The sequence below is a fragment of the Gobius niger genome, assembly GCF_951799975.1.
Source record: "Gobius niger genome assembly, chromosome: 1".
Taxonomy (NCBI): domain Eukaryota; kingdom Metazoa; phylum Chordata; class Actinopteri; order Gobiiformes; family Gobiidae; genus Gobius; species Gobius niger.
This window is the reverse complement of record NC_136852.1, coordinates 11,038,290-11,056,007: the sequence shown is the minus strand read 5'-3', so window position 1 is coordinate 11,056,007 and position 17,718 is coordinate 11,038,290. Positions and strand designations below refer to the sequence as shown.

The 17,718-nt window shown below is 39.8% G+C and overlaps 1 protein-coding gene across 1 annotated transcript in view; it reads left to right on the top strand.

The window, feature by feature from the left end:
• Window positions 1-17,718, top strand: part of egfem1 (EGF-like and EMI domain containing 1) — a 63,424-nt gene that overhangs the window by 4,134 nt on the left and 41,572 nt on the right. Inside the window, exons 2-10 of the mRNA XM_079573298.1 lie at window positions 3,287-3,409; window positions 6,545-6,670; window positions 7,324-7,446; window positions 8,951-9,073; window positions 9,647-9,784; window positions 11,562-11,684; window positions 12,096-12,218; window positions 13,753-13,980; window positions 14,163-14,291. Coding sequence (XP_079429424.1) covers window positions 3,307-3,409; window positions 6,545-6,670; window positions 7,324-7,446; window positions 8,951-9,073; window positions 9,647-9,784; window positions 11,562-11,684; window positions 12,096-12,218; window positions 13,753-13,980; window positions 14,163-14,291 — 1,216 coding nt within the window. The 5' untranslated portion in view covers window positions 3,287-3,306. The remainder of the gene's footprint in view (window positions 1-3,286; window positions 3,410-6,544; window positions 6,671-7,323; window positions 7,447-8,950; window positions 9,074-9,646; window positions 9,785-11,561; window positions 11,685-12,095; window positions 12,219-13,752; window positions 13,981-14,162; window positions 14,292-17,718) is intronic.

The following is a 17,718-nucleotide window of genomic DNA, read 5'->3' as shown; positions in this document are numbered from 1 at the left end:
CAAAAAAAAAACATCAAAAGTGTAATAAAAAAGTGACATCGCAACAAAAAGAGCAACAAAACATGCAACAAAAAACGTGACGACAAGGCAGCGACAATGCAAGGGAAAATCTTAGATGTGTAGGTCTTAGCTTTCAAATGAGGCGTTACACCGGCCTGTGGGCTGTAAGCTTCAGTCGAGAAGATCTTAAATTTAGGTAACGCTGAGCTGGAGAAAATGCACTTGGTTAAGGTGTAGGAGGTTAAGGTAAACATATCACTTATCATTAGGGGTTGGCCATATCATATAGTATATCGCTATCGTGATATAATTTGTTTTATCGTTGTAATTTTTTATATCAGGTGCTTATATCGTAGCAGGTGCTTAAAAAGTAAAATTAAATGAAGCATGTAAATTGCTTGAGTAGATTATGTTTGCGAGGAAATTAGTGTGCCGTTAAAAAAAAGAATGAAAATCTTTTGCATTAGTCTTCCCAATGAGCGTAAGGCTGGGATTTTGAAGTAATTTGTCAATTATATCGTCAAATATATATCGGTACATTTCTTTTTTTATATTGTGATAGAGATTTTAGGCCATTTCGCCCTGCCCTACTCATTATTACTTACTGTATTGCAATACGTAACGGATTGGCCCCTGAGTATCGTGATATGTTTTGGATATTGTTTAGTCATGTTTTGAGAGTTTAGGGAACAGGGGCGAAGCTAGAGGGGATGGGGGGGCTGGGTTGGCACTGCCCCCCTGTATTCTACAGGCCACCTCACCCAGAATGGCTGAAAACTTAAAACTCATTGTTGTTTGTAATTAATGGGCAAATGAGGCACCAAAACGCACCAACCCCTTCTACCACTTATATGGTTATGGAATAAGGAGAAAAGTACTTCAGAACCATAATAGAGGTGTCATTGACAGAAGGTGTTTTTTCTTGGCTGAGGACAAAGCTTTTGGAGTGTTTGGAGAGGATAATGAAATTGATTTGGTCCAACAAAAATGACTAAGTCTGATGATAATGTTTTGTCCACAGCTTCATTTGCTCCCCCACCACACGCAGGCATACTACAGCCTTGTGTTTGCAAATTATTTTCAACAATTACAAGGCGGTGTAAAATGCTTTGACCTTCACGGAAACCATAAGTGTTGGTTTTGCATGTAACACAGACCACATGTTCCTAATGTTAGCTCGGTGTACTGTACCGCTGCTGCTGCTGCACACACACTCACCTTGTCATCGGTTCGTGGCCCATTGAGACAAGCAGGACGAGCGGCTGATGCCTTGTCCAGATGTGCGCTCACAGCCTGCGATTGTCCTTGAGTGGAGAGTGTTCAGGTATGTGAGGGGCTTCTGAACCTCTGCGCAGGAATTCACGGCTCCCTTTCCGGAAAACCTAATTGATTGCACACACGCTATTAACAGACAGTGCGATAAGCCATTCATCAATCACTCCGATGCATTATACTTGTAGATACTCCCTGTTCCCCAGAGAGTAATTGTGTTGGCGTGATGCTATTCATGCTCAAAATGGAAAGCAGACAAGAAAAGAAAACATTGATTTACCTTCTTGGATTGTTGTACTTACTCTATAATGCATTAGATAGGGATCAAAGAATAGAAGTAAAGTTTGCCAGTAAAGTTGTAAGTAATATCGCTTGTTTCTGCAAACTTATTGTCTCATAAGCTTCCAATGGACCAATTTAATGGACCATCAATGTTGCTTTGAAACTCACAAAGTCTCAGCTAATGTTTCTGCAGGGAAAAAGCCTATGCCTGTGTAGAGGTCAACCGATATGGGTTTTTCTAAGGCCGATGCTGATATGCACTGTTGATATTTTTTTGGCTAATATTTTAGCTTGTTATCTTCCATTTTAGAGTTATGGTTAGGTTTAGGGATTTTTTCCAATTATGCATAACCAAATCTCAAAGTATATAGGAGAGTTTACAGTTTATATGCTAGTGTGATACCTTCTAGTTCTAGTTTAGGGCCAGTTGTTCAAAGGTAATCTGATTGGATTTATAGTTATCAGATTGGATCAAATCTTGAAAATGGTTTGTTCAAAGGGGAAAGAAGGATTCTGAAATCTGATTTGATCATGTAATCCACTGTATATTCATTTCAACAAAACAATCATCAAATTGCATCCCTAACTAGATGCCCAGGCAGTCAAAATATAAACAAACAAACACTTAAACCTTCTCTTCTACCTGTTGTTCTTTACATTGCTGGTAGCCCACATTGTGATATGTTGTCCCATTTTGAGCACTGGTAATCCACATTTGGTAATCTTGAAACTTAGGTATCTGGATCAGGGTGATCCAATCCAATGTTCCTTTGAAAAAACAGCATAAAAGTATAATGGACTACCTGATCCTAGATAGCAAAGAAATTGGATTTCCAAATCCAGATCGTTATGATCCAGATGACATTTTTTGAACAACTGGCCCATCTGTGTGAGTGAAACACAATTTACATCACATTTGCTGACCCTAACCCCTTCTCCGTAACCCCTGACCCTAACCCTTGACCCTAAATCGAACTCTAAGCCCCTGATCAGGGGTGACGGCAAGATACAGGTTAAGGCTGAGCTCTTTCCTAATGCAAAAAAAAAGGAAGGTTACTATCACTTTCGGTTCCATAGATATCAGCCTTTAATTGGCATGATAACGGCCGATAGCCGATATAATAAAAGACCCATATATCGGCAGGGCCATGGAAACATTTTGGTTAGCGGGTTCTGAGATTGACCCCAAAAATGCTTATTCCATATTGATATGTATTGCTTGTAATGTACAAATTATCCACCAGGGGTGCTGCAGCACTCTCAGCATTGATCTACATTGTCCAGTGGCCTTTGATGGCTTTCTATCAAGTGGACACAAGCCTGTGCCGTGTTGAACTGTCTGAGCTCTTATCAAACCAACATGTGCACCACAAAAAGAAAATCACATTATGAGATATTTAAGACCATTACAAGTTTAATATGAACACTGTGGCTCCGTCTTGCCTCAGTAAATACAATTAGACCACCATAAAATTATTGTAATGTTAAACAGGATGTCGTAAACGTCTTGTATGTGAATGTACTGCTTCATTCCCACAGGCACCAATGTACCCTGGCACTGCTGGGACAAAGCAAAGGCAGACATTTACTGGCCTCTGTGTTGAAGGCAGCTTGCTCTGTACACTCATTCAAATTCCAGGCTGTCACTTTGATGTTTGCGGCTCGTGATTCTTGTAGATTTTACTGGAATTCTTGGGTGTAATGGAAGCCTTGTTTGTTTGTGTTTGTTTAGATGTGGACGAATGTGAGGAGATGAACGGAGGGTGCCAGCAAACCTGTGTCAACACCCCCGGCTCATACCACTGTGAGTGCAGTGAGGGCTTTCGGATGCACGCTGACGGGCGCACATGCATCGGTAAGTATCACATCTGTAGATAGTAGTGTTATTAATGTATCAGCACCGGTGCCGTCACAGTTATGCAGGTGGGTGGACAGTGGACACGTTTCCCTAAAGGGACAAGTCAACCAAAAATCAGCCAAATCACCATGGAAAACCCATGGCAAACAGTGAGCAACAATGTTTGACGGCTTAGGTAAGTTTTGACCTCTGCTTGATGGTGTGGGCAAACATATCTTATAGATCAGCCATTCCCAAAGTCCGGGACATCGCGGCCCCCTAATCGATCTGAAATTCTCTCAAGGCCCCCCAATAATAATAATTTACTCTATTCAAAGGGCAATACATTTGAGGCCTGGACCTCACTTTGGGAACCACTGCTCTAGATTAATCATTACATGTTGGTATGACTATAATAATGACTAATACTAATGACTTTTATAACTGAATGATAGAGTTACACTGAAATAAATCACAACCTTGGTGTGAAAATAACATGTTTCAGTGAAACATTTTTACAGTAAAATTTGATCAATCAATCAAAGCTTATTTCTAGAGCACGAGAAAACAGAAGTGAAAACTTCAATATTGAATGACATAAAATATAGAAACACCGGGAAAACCAAACCAGCTGATTTATCCAGGCGTGAAGAGCTGTTTATTTAATTCACAGATCTTTTACACCATAGGGGAAGCAAAGCTTTGTTTGTGAACATTGTTTTGACTCACCATAGAACTATTATTATCTAATTAATACATTTGTGTTGTCCACCAAAGCCTCGGCCGTGACGACGCGGCGATCACTCGTTTTAGTCTTCAGTCTAGTCTTCGTTACATTGGTTTAGTTTCGATGACATCATGTAAACAGGTATGAGGAATAATAATCGAGTAAGAGAGATCATTTTGTCTCACTTTACAGGAGATCCAAATCCACCTTTCCAAATGTAGCATTTATGGCATGAATCACCATTCACTATATTCAACTTGAATTTTCTATAGTATTTCTACAGTAAAAGGATTTCTACAGGGAAATTAGATGACATTAAGTACACTGGTAGTGAACATAATGAGGAATCATAATTCAGTTAGAGCCTTTTGTCATTTCAGAAGAGATTGTTACTCTTTCCAAATGTAGCAAATATGATCTTTTCAATTATAATAACAGTGACAGTTTTAGGCATTTGTTCTTTACGTTTCACAGGACTTTTTTTTTAAGAGATTAAAGGTTCAAATTAAAAAAAACCCTGCAGTTTGTTTCTTAGTCTATTCTTTTTCAAATACTGGTTTAATGTTCTGGTTCTCTTCCTACCAGCCATGTTACCCCTGCAGTTTTACAAGCAGATCTCCCTGGGTTTGACAGTTTATAAACGTAAAACAACAGCTTATAATTAACTGCAATAACACTATATAGATGTATTCATGTGATTTAAACTCGGTGTACAGCTGATTTGTTTGTCTAATAAAAGCTGCAGGTACATTACATTCGTATAGCCAACGAAACACTTTGCCATGTATTCTCTCCTCAGTCTTCTCTCTCTGGGATCAGGTAGGCTGGTAGCTAATTGTGTCTGGTGAAGTCGTTAGCCTTAAGAGCTGCCGGTCTTTCACTTTTACAGCCTGTCTGTGTCCTCATGTCTGCGTTTAGAGCACCCACAAGGCACAGCTCTGATATCCATATTTGGCACATCATTAAATCACAAGAGGAATGTAATGGAAAGCTCATTACAGAGTTACCAGCCGGACCATTAGGGCCCGGCTTGTAATATCAATGTCAAATTTCCAACCTTCCGTAATTGCAAAGCTACCGCACAGTTTTAAGGCGCAAAAGCCATTTTAAATTGCCAACATATCAAATTGTATCATGGGGAGCTTTTTGTGGGATTATTTTAAATCTTTCGCTTCCAATATTCAATGAACAGTGTAGAATAAGGCCAAAGAAACTAAATATTACATTACAGTTTTTGAAACGAGGTAACAGTGGCTCAAGCGCTAGAGCAGTTGTGTCTTTGACCCGCCTTGCTGGTGTGCAGGAAGGGCATGTGTGAGTGATAGGTGGTCGGAGGGGCTGTGTGACGAACTGGGGTTTACTCTGCACTTGCCTCTTACTTTAACATTTACACATCCATTATAACATAATGTTATGGTTATGGTCTCGAATTTAACTGTTTATTGTTTTGTGATATTTACCTTTTCTTTTGTTTCCCTCTTGGAAATTTTTGGTGAAACCGTTCCTCTACGTATAATATTCACTAGTGATGTCGTTAAACAAATATTATGGCTTGTTTGGTTATTTTTTATGAATTTATGGAATAATAGATTATGTCTTCTATTACTGTTTGTGCAGTTGTGTATATATATATATATATATATATATATATATATATATATATATATATATATATATATATATATATATATATGAAATATGATTTGTCCAGGTATATTTGTAATTATACAGCTATGTGGAATGGGCAGGATAATCATGCCTTGATCATTTTATTTACTTGCTGGGACAGTGTATGTTACTGAACATACTGTACATGGGACTCATGCATGTAAACACACCAGGCCGTATTGAGAGTGTGCATCCCCATGCACACTCTCAAATACACTCTCCTACAACCTGGTCTATTGTACATGTTTTTAGTGGTAAGGGAAACCGGAGTACCCGGAGGAAACACAGAAAGGCCCCTTCCAGGTGGGACCCGACCCCCGGACCTTCTCGCTGTGAAGCACAAGCGCTAACCACTGCGCCACCGTGCCAGTGAGGCGGCACTGTAAAAAGTTTTGATAGCACTGTAAAAAAACGTATCTTTTTATGTTTCTTAGATTTCCACATATGTAGTTTATCACCATTGAGTATGGAGGGAGTGAATAATGAAGTTTTTGAAGCGTAATGCAAATGTAAGCCTCTGAACTTTTGTCAAAAACTGAACGTACTCCTGTTTGATGTCCTGAGGTCTTCTGAATGACCTAATTATTCAATCAATCAAATCTAAAATATCTAAAATGAATTGCTAATTCAATTTTTAATGTGTTGCGTTATACTGTTGGACAAAACCCCAGGCTTTTACACATCTGCATGTCGATTATCCACTGATAGATAAATAAGTAATTAATAAATCATTAATTACATTTTGTGTGTACTTTTAGCTTTGAATTCCTGCTCGGTGCTGAACGGCGGCTGCGAACACAAGTGCACGAACTTGGGAAATAATCAGTACAAATGCGAGTGTCGAAAGAACTACCAGCTGAAACGAGACGGACGGCACTGTGAATGTAAGTATGAGCACAGATGGTTTCAGCATTCAGACTTCAGTCACATTATTGCACTGTGGCTGCTTCAATGCTCAGAGTGCGGGGTCCTTTGGAAAGATGATTAGGTGCAGTGTATTTGAGGGAACATTGAATGACAGCAGGGTAAGAGGCAGATGAAATATTATGTTCTTGCTTTTGTCCCTTGTTTTGTGACACCGGCTATTTTTAAATGTTATATTGTTTATATGTGTATTTCTACAGGTATAATCTGCTAAAAAGTGAACAAAAACAAAGTTGAAAGTTTTCTCACTGTAATGTTTCAAAGTCGAGAAAGGTGATGTTGTTTCTGGGAAGGTATTTGGCTGTAAACTCTTTCCGTATCAAAGTTCAAATAATCACTGGCATGAAAGGACTTGAAGAAGAATGTTGGTTTTAAAGTAACATAAGTAAGTTTACAGTATTTTCCAGCCTATACATGTAAGTTATTAAAGTCAGCTCTACAATTTTATATGCAAGAATCCCACTGGTCCACTAGTGTTACATGCCAAAGCTAAATTTCACCCACGAATTCTGACGAATTCTGACCTACAAACAAGCACTAGTCTGAACTGGGCTCAAGGGTTAAACTGTTTCCTGCTGTGCTAACCGTGAGCTTGCATGTATCTTTGCGTCAGTGAGGAACCCCTGCACGGAGAGGAACGGAGGCTGTGCCCAGCTCTGCCACTCGGATGAGGCTCGGGTGGAGTGCAGCTGCAGGCCTGGTTTCACCTTGGCCGCAGATGGCAAGAACTGTGACGGTGAGAAAGCAATGTACCTCGACTGTGCTTTGTTCCTGCCTGTGTCTTTGCTTCCTTCTCCTCTTACCTCCCCTTAACACATGAGCCAGACATCAAGATGACTCTATTAATTTTGACGGTTGATTTTGGAAAGATTTCATCCCGCAAAAACTTCTCATGCTTCAGCGAGAAGAAATGTAAGAATTGAAAAGCTTTCCTGTCTGGAAGGAGTTTTGAAACATTGCCTAGAATTATCTCAGCTATTCTTTCCATATCAAAGCTTTTAACCTTTGAAAGAATAAACCTGCTTTTTAATTTTATAGAAGAGTTATTATAGAAACCTCATAAAACCCCTCAAACTTCATAAGTGAAGAAGCTCCTGAAAACTTACTACGATCCTTAATGTGGCCCATTTTACACTCTGAGTACCCTCTTATTCGAGGATCCTGCCAAGTGATCAACTAAACTCGGATTTGTCAGTATTTCATAGAGTGTTATGTTGAATTGGAAGGTAAAATGCTCTCTAATGCAAACCTTTTACTAATAAACATAATAGGAATAAGAATAATCAAAGTACTACTCCATTTAACCTCTTAACCCCCACCTACACAAGCTCATTTTCTCCAGTTATTATCAAGGTATCCAGGCATTACCCAAATCTAAAAGGTTCCTGCAAAACAAGACGTAAATGAGGATGAACAAAAACACAACAAAAAAGTGACAAAAAAAGCAGCGATAAAGTGATGAAAAAAGTGACGACAACGCAGCAACAATGCATGGAAACATGAAGAATCTTAAAAATCTTAGATCAGTGTTGTAAGCCGAACTGGAGAAAATGCGCTCCGTTAAAGTGGGGGTTAAGAGGTTAAGTGCTCAGGCACCCCCAGTGAACCCCGTTCCCCTGGTTGGGAAACTCTGATCTAAACAACACAATCAGACCTATATGTTTCCATGTTTTGCTCGGCCGTCCAATAGCTCCTGGTGCTCAGTGTTGGGCAAGTTACTTAAAAATTCTATAGTGATTACAGCTTTAAAGATGTAATATGTTTTTATTACATATACCGTTTCAAAAATGTAGCTGAGTTACACTACTTTGAGTTACTTCTGAGTTACTTTTGGCCAAATAAAAACTGAAAATAGCAATAAAGACACCGAGCAAAAGTGCAGTCAAAGATTTCCCTTTCCTTCGCTTTCCCTTGTTTTGTTTTGACGACATTAACTACAAACTGCACATCTTATACACCAGTGTCCAACTTACATACACTTAAATTATATTCCTTAGTTACTGAAAAAAGTAATATATCTTTGTAACTCTATAATATTAAGGAATATCAGGTTCAAATTATGATTTATGCAAATATATATTTTGTCTACATTTCATGCTCTGTACTGAATTATGTAGCAGATATATCCACGTGTCTTGCATTTTCTTCATATCACAGTATAATCAACTGTTCTAAACAATGTTGCGGCATTTACTAATCTGCCCACCTCACATCTTTGTTTCGTTGTTCTTGTCCCACAGATGTAAACGAGTGCACCTCAGGCCTGGCTAAGTGCGCTCATGGCTGTGTGAACAGGCTGGGCTCCTTCAACTGCATGTGCAACCCAGGATTTGAGCTCGGAGCCGATGGGAAACAGTGCTATCGTGAGTACGCAAAACTAAACTGTTTTCATGGAAGCTATTTTGTTTAAGAAGTAATCCGTGATAAGAGGAACTTGTAAACTTCTACTGTGCCTGCAGATGATTGGCACAGTACAGTCTTAGATTTTATGTTGGAATTGTCAAACAGAAGTGATTATAATGCCAAGCAAAAGGAGCAATCAATTACAAGACTGAGTGCACTAAGAAGCAATGAAAGGAATGAGGATGATAACATATTAGTTGGCTGATTCTACAATAAATATGATGTAAGTTTTTCCACAGTTAGGAGAGCGTCTTGTATCAGTTTGCTTTGATAAATCGTGCTTTCCCAAATCCCGCCAAAGGGGTCATAAGTTAGATTGGTCCCAAGGTAAGGTACACGGAGAGGATGACTTCAGAAAACATAAAACATATTTGACTCCAAAATATGCAAATCACTCTATGGAAAAGAGATACAAATATCACTGCTCTGTTTGTAAAAAAAGAGAAATACACGTTAAAAAAAATAAAAAGTTAATGCACTCCATCATGCTAAATCGATTCATTTTCCTCCCCCCTCTCTCTCTCTCTGTTAAGGCATTGAGATGGAGATTATAAACAGCTGTGAGAAGAACAATGGCGGTTGCTCTCATCATTGTGAGCACACCACCAACGGCCCCCACTGCTCCTGCAACCAAGGCTTCCAGCTCGCAGAGGACTTGAAGACGTGCATCGGTAAGAACCACTAAGTCTTTGTTAGCTTATGTTGTGCCACATTGAAAAATATAAGGTTCAATTTTCCACTGATGTGCATTCATATATTAAAAAAAAAGAAAAAAGGGGTCTAGTCTATACTTGCACCTGGTCACAGCACAGTTTGATCACCAAGGTTAAAGTTACAACATTTACATATACATTTTAACCAGTGTTGACAGTTTTAAACTAATTTAAATTCAATTCATTCAGCTTAATTGTCCATTTTACCACATGTAAATTATCTTCTGTAGGTAACTGGGCAATATCAAATACATGTACACAATAGGGGGAGGCAGAAAGGTGGAAGGAGAGCTTTTTTGTTTTGTTTTATTAATAGTACATTGAGGGATAATATACAATAGAGAAAAACAGTTTACGTCAAGGCACATAAGGTTTGAAGGTGGAGAAATGTAGATCTCGAGCATATCTATAGAGAGTTCAACTTTCTGACATGGTGTATGAAGCTGTCCTTCAGTCACTTAGGCCCGTCACTGATAGAGACTGTCCCCCTGAGGCAGGACTGAAGAGGCTGAGATGGGTGTGGTGTCTCCTCTGGGATAACCCCGTCTGCTCTGCCGCACTAAAGACAGTCGAACACAACCGTCTTACACAGTCCACAGAGAACAGCGCGGATCAGCTTGATCCAAAGATCGTGTGATGACCATAGTTAGGGAGAAGTGGCTTGTGTGGATCTGGGTCACCTCAGTTTACTCTCCTCCGTTTTCACTCCACTTGTAGTTGCTGAGATCTGAACAGTGGTTGCCAAAGTACTTGATTTCATTACTTGAGTAAAAGTACAGCAACTACCGGTGAAATATCACTCTGATAAAAGTAAAACTTGCTCTGTCAAATTAATACTTAAGTGAAAATACTCAGATATTTACTGTGGAAAATACTTAAAGGACCTATAGTTGACATTTGTTTCTGTTTTAGGGAGCCGTGTTTCTGTGTAAAAGCCGTCATTTAAAAAAAAGAAATCAGCCTGATGTGAAAGTTTGCGTCGTATTATAATTTGCTGATGTTGTGTTCCGTCAACCCAAATAGTCAATATGTGATGAATAAAGGTTTACCTTTTTCATTACATATTGACTCCGAAAGACAGTGGCAGTAAAAATACTTTTTTTTAACAAAAATACTTAATTTGCTACATTTTGACTAAAAAGGTTCAAAATTAGTTATACAGCCTTTAAAGCAGTACTAAGTCACTTGTTTACCTTAATAAATCCTTTTCGTAGTCCCCCTGCTGGTAGTATTGATGGGATGATTGGGGGATCTCCCCTGGTGTCTCTGGTCAGAAAACCACACTTGCAGCTTTCCCTGCTCTCACCTGGAGCACCAATACACACTAATGGAATCATGAAGAAGCTAACAGGCTAACGGGCAAAGCTAACTGTGGGCTTGCGCCACTTAAACAGTATTTACAGCCAAGGTTGAGTGAAAAAAATAATCTCCATTGTATAATTGGATGCACAACATCCCTCTCTCCCTTTGTCTTTTCTGTCAGCGTAGTATTTACTCTCACAGACAATTAATGAGCAAAAAAACGTAACATGCTACGACACCTGCAGTGGCGCTTATGGCCTCTAGGGCCATGAGTTACTTAGCACTGCATTAAATTTGTAAAGTACAGATCCTCAAAAACATACAGTACTGTAGAGCATGCATACACTGCATATCCTGCCTGATCCTCATTCTTTATGCCTTACTCTTACCTTAGCATTGACAATGTCTCACTTGAACTGTATGTGCTCCTCAGACAGTGACGAGTGCTCCGGTGGGCAGGCCTGTTGCAGTCACTTCTGTAGGAACTACCCCGGCGGTTACGAATGCAGCTGCCGAGCGGGCCACACGCTCAACCCAGATGGCTGCGGCTGTGATGGTACGACTTGCGGATTATTACCAGGAAAACTGAGGCCTATGTTGTGGTATATTTGCTGCTGAAACAAATTCCCCAGAGTTGTTATTGCATTGGGCTTAAGCTTTTCAAGGCCTTTTAGAGCCCAACAAAAGCAGAGCTACACATGGGAAACACTAGTGAGGTAGCGAGGAATCAGTGTGGTTACAACCAACATTTATTTATCATCTCTCAGATAAAAGGAAACAAAATCCCTGCCTGTATTATTTTGAATACTTTCCATTAATTCTGTATAATTAGCTGTTTTATTTTACTATCCTTATGGCCGGTTGAAAGCAAATTAAATTCAAGATCAAATCACAGCAACATCGGATTTATTTAAGGATTAGATTGTAATTGTGTCCTTGAGTTGTTTTGTTGCCTCTGTTTTTCTAGATGTTGACGAGTGCCTGGCGGAGACCTCAGGCTGTGAGCATTACTGCGTCAACACTCTGGGCACATACGAGTGTTTCTGTCGACAAGGCTTCCGCTTGGACCAGGACCAGCACTCCTGCATCTGTGAGTCCACTGTACGAGCCTAATGTTAGGAAGGTGCTGTCAATAGAGCCAGCAAAAGAGGTGTGTCAGTGTTTGCTGAATCAAACAGTACGAGAATGCATTGTTTGGTGCTGCAGAGGAACTACAAAGATCATGATCCTCTGTTCTGTTTCACTGCAATCAGCATAAAGAGTTATTAGCCTTTAACAATTGGAATATAGTTAGTACAGATGAAGAGTCAGCGGGACATTTATTTACCTCGAGCTCTGGACAAAGCAGATAAAATGTGATCAGACTCAAAACATCCTTTGTTTAGAGAGTTTGAGCTGCTCCTCTCAGGTTGAAGGTACAGGTGACCAGCTCTGTCTTTAAAAAGGACCAGGCAGTCATTTGTGCCTGTGAGGAAGCTGGCTGCAGGTGGTCGAAATGGGCAGGCAGACTGACAACAAGTAGAGTTCTTACCAGACATTTATTCGTTCAAACAAAAGGGTACTTCTCAATGGCACATGCAAGAACAAAGAAGAACAAAATGTCAGCCCCCTGGTGACTAGAAGCAGTCAGGTTTTATACCTCCCCTAAAGGACCTCCCATAGGTTAGTACCATTGCTTGATGGGTAAATTCCAAATATAAGTTCAGCTGGTAAACTTTTGTATTTTACATAAAACAAGTAGACGTTTCATCCAAAATGATAAGTGTTCAAATTAAATCAACAAACAAAGATACAAACCAAAAATCATATACAAAAGAAACTCAAAGCAACGTTTAAACCAGTTTCCCCCCAGCCACATGGTTCAGCCTGAGATTTTAAAATGGCCGACAAAGACCACGCCCTTCCTTTGTTCCAGGTGGTACAGGTAAATGTGTATACTGAGTAAATGAATAAATAAACAAAGTTTTCAACGTACAATGAGAAGTATAATCATTAACTTATACATACATCTGATGGTTATTGTTAGCTGAGGGGTCACAGTGCCACAAGTCACTTTAAAAATTAAACAAACAGATGACACATTATTTTTCATTTTAAGTAGCCAATTGAGACGACCAAATCATTTTAACAGATTTTGTTTGCACATTTTCCCTAAAATTCTGGAGTGGAGCTTACAGCCTACAAGTCAGAGTAACGCCTCATTTGAAAGCTAAGACTGACTAAACTGATTGTGATTTTTTTGTTGCTTTATCGCCATGTTTTTGTCTCTTTTTTTGTCTTGTTTTGGTAGGGTTTTTTTGTCATAATTTTGTCATTTTTCCCTTTATTTTGACGCTTTGTTCATGAAGCTTTTAGATTTGGGTTAAGACAGTAAGGATCGACTTCTACAAAATAATGTGTTTTGCCGAGATATTATATGGACTTTGATTTTGTTATGGGCAAAATCCATCCTGTTTGTTGCACGCAGACGACAGCATCCATGGAATTATCAATCTTGGGTCTGAAAAATGTGCCCTACAGCATCAGAATATTTAAGTGTCAATGCTATCTTGAGTATTGGTTTAGGCATTGCACTTACTTCACTGGCAGAATCGCCACACAATCCTCATCTCTCGTGGTTTCAGCTCTTTATGCAGAACTGGATGAGGATGACGAGGATGAAGAGGAGGACGAGGGGCAGGTGTCTGTACTGCCGGACCTGCTTTACCGCAACACCCCTCAGCTCCTGCACTACACGGCAGCGCTGCGCAGCGGCTACAGCAGCGACCAGGGTGACTACAGCGAGGAGGAGGAGGGAGAGAAGGAGTCCCAGAGAGAGCGGCGCGGGGAGCTCAGGCTCAACAGTCAAATAGGTACAGACTGAACTATGGTACATGGTGGTTTCTCTCAGCGATGGTACGAGGGGGTAGTTTATGTCGCTGCCGTTTTACTGAACCCAGTGTTCTATTCAAGACAATAAAGTGATGGAGTCGAAAGAAGTTGCACACTGGGGGCAGGTTTGTCATTTCCTTCTATGTGTGTGTTCCTGTTTCAGTGTGTCTGGAGGGCTCGTTTGGTGATGACTGCAGTCTGAGCTGTGGAGATTGCTTAAATGGAGAGTGCAGTGAGACAGAAGACCGATGTGACTGTTCTCCAGGATGGGCCGGGAGCATCTGCAATCAGAGTAAGTATCGATACGGCCAGTTAGAAGTACAGCGTTCAAAACAAGTGGACAGAATCAATGCAAAGTCGAATTTCTCTGCTTTTTAAGAGAAATAATGATAACAGCAAACACTTTTTGAGGTCCAACATTTATAAAAATCTACTTACATGATAGATATAGTGCAGTGAACTCGCGGTTATCACTCTCACACAGCAAGAGGTTCCCTTTTATTCCTGCACTTTGTGAGGCCCTTCCTTTCTGTGTGGTGTTTGCATTTTGTGCCTATGTGCCTGCGTCGGTTTCTCCTACCTCTAAAATTATGTAGATCTGCTTCTGGTGCCAAGACTCCTCTGAAAAGGAGATTCTGAAATCTCAGCTGGACTTTTCTTATTAAATAAAGATAAAATAAACAAGTCAATCAATCCAAGTATACATCACAGCCCCTATATAAATGTATAAGTTGATTCTTATTTTGTGTAAAGCACTTAAAAATGGGCTACAGTCGGACATCTGTGCCTCAACTGTTTGTGTTGAACAGCCATAATGCCCTCTAGGCTGCAAAATGTATCGTAAAAGGTATTGTATCGCGATATTAAGGTGATGCAATATCCGTATCGCAAGAAGCCACAATATATCGCGACATCACTAAAGTCTTCATCTGACTGAGATCCACACAAACTCAGCCAAAAACAAACAATGAACAGAACTTTGTTTTAGTAAACATTTAGTAAAGCTCCATTGTCTCCTGTTTGGTACTACCTAAATTTAAAAGCTTCTTTGAAAAAGTGTCTAAACAGTGACAAAAAACACGTCGTAGACGAAGATGAAAACGCAAAAAAGCCACACAAAAAAAAAAACGATGAATATGTGTCAAAAATGTGGAACAATTTTGACACACAGTCATGTCATGTGGCTTACACAAAATGTGACAAAAATGTGACCAAAAGCCACTATCGAGAAAAAAGCCACAAAAAAAGCAATGGCAAATAAAAGTGGGCAACCATGTGAGGACAAAGATCCGTTTAGATCAGTTTTATAGGTCTTAGCTTTCAAATGAGGCATTACACTGGCCTACAGGCTCCAGTCCAGAAGAAGAAAGTGCACTTGGTTAAGGCGTTTGGTTTGGTCCTGATGTAGTCTTTCTTTAAGGATTCTTTTGACAAAATATACTGGAAAACTAGTTACTTGCGATTTGTGTTTAATTAGAATTAGAGCCCTTAAGTTATCTATTCAACTTAAGGGCTCCAAAACTATTAAAGCATTTAAGAAAATGTATAAGTCAAACATGATAGAGAAGTATAGAACACTTGAATGAAGACCATTAGAAGAGAAGTCGATCGAGGATACATAGCATCATTTTTGTTTGTTGAAGTTTAAGTTTTGTGCTTAAGTGTTACCATCGTTGGTATTAAAGAAAGTGTATAATGTGTCATCTTTGGACACAGAGTCACAGTTGTAAAAGGGGTTAGGCAAAATAAGTCTTGGCTTCAGCCTAAACCCCTTCGGTCAGGCATCATATAGATTAAATTCTTAATGTATGTGTTTTCTTATTGTATAATGTCTAAGATCTTTGGAAAACATGTGATTTAAATGTTCATAATGACCGAAGAAAATAAATAAACTAACTAACTAACTAAGAATGGAACATATCGTGTTGAAATGGTTGACTGAAATATCGCAATGATATTGTTACCGCAATATTGTGCAGCCGTATCGCATATCGCAAGTTACTTCAATATCGTTCAGCCCTACTGCCCTCCTAAGGGTCAGCATTAGCTACAAATATTATTCAATAACACCTTCTCGGCGTACATCTTTCTTGCTAATTATCGCCTTTTGGAAAACAATTGGCAAATTTATATTCAAGGCTAAGGTTAGGTTTCAGATAATACTGTAGATTCAAGCAAAGCTGTCACAAAGGAACGATACAAACCAGTCACTTGCTTAAGAGTGTGTGGCTGACTTAACCAGCTGGATTGTAAATGTAATATTAAGTAATGTTTCCTTTTTAACTATTATTTATAGAAACCCCAAATAACATCTTTATTTGTGCGGGTAGTAAATATAAAGAAATTCTGTCCAAACCCTTGCCTTTAATGTAGTAATATACTGCACTCATGCATACAGCGAGGTACTTAAGTTTTTCCCACCGGGCACATATTCTCCCCGATCCCTCCAGCCATGTGGTCCAGACTGTGATGAGATAGCTCCCCGCATGCATCGATCCATGGCCATGTATCAAAGCTCTGTCAGCCCCCCGTCTGCGTGCGGCTGCCTTGTTTATGGCCTGCACCACACCAGAGCATCAGGGGAATCAATCTGTCTGCTGCTGGAGTGGGGCCAAAGCCACGCAGCGTGTGTCGAGCCCCGGGCCAAGGATGTCCACTACGGGGTTAGAAAGCCAGTCTCCTCATTGTTCCCCCATTCAACACGGTGATAAATGTCTCCTCTAGCCGGTAATCACGGTAAGGATAGCCATGTGGGATGAGGCAATATCTCACCTAAATTCAGGAAGTATTCATGCCCCTCTCCATATTTCCATGTTATTATGTGGAAACCTGATACTGACGACAACTACGAGACTATGATTGAGAGCTGGGGAATGGGGCCTGCAGTTGTTATGTAGGGTGGGAGCAGTCATGCCATTATGGAATTGGAGTTTCATTTTTGGTCCTTTTTTCATACGATAATAAGGGCTACATTTGTACCAATACTAAAAAATATAGACTATAACTTTTCTGCAGTCACTGAACAGTCGTAAAGGTGCCACCACTGAGGTATACGTGGCCTAAAGGTGGAAGTCCCAGACGTAGGAGGCCGTTTTAATAGTTGTAGACAGCTCCAATGTCAGATTTCCATGTTATAGGAGTCAGTTGATACTTGGTGACATGAAGTAACATTGTTTGCCTACTTCATGTCGTGTCACACGCAACAATAAAGAGGCTCACATGTACAGACAGCGGATTTTGATTACACATTTTTGCTTCAAGGGGCTTAACCTGAATGAACCTAATGTACAGAATATGATTTTGGCATCACTTCTGTCAGACAGGTCTGCAACTTGGTCAAGAAACCAAAAATCAAACGCTTATCATTGCAGTAATGTATCTGACTGTAATGTGATGTGAGCTTGCAAGTTTCTCTCATGCATTTGTCCAAAAAGAGTATAGATTATTTTATTGTTTAAACGTGGCGTGGTAATAAGGTAACCCCTGCTTTAGTTTTGCCCTTGAGCATCTGTATTAACACTCCAGTTACACATGGGCTTGTTTATGCCAGGAAGGGGATTCAACATAACCTGCCAAACCATCTTATATAATGTGAGAACTCCTGTTGAATAAATACAAGAACTGAAAACTGAGAGACAGAGAGAGTGAGAGTGAATGACAATAGACAGTGCATAAGCTTGAAAGGGAAGGGGAATCTTCTATAGTACTTTTCCTCACTA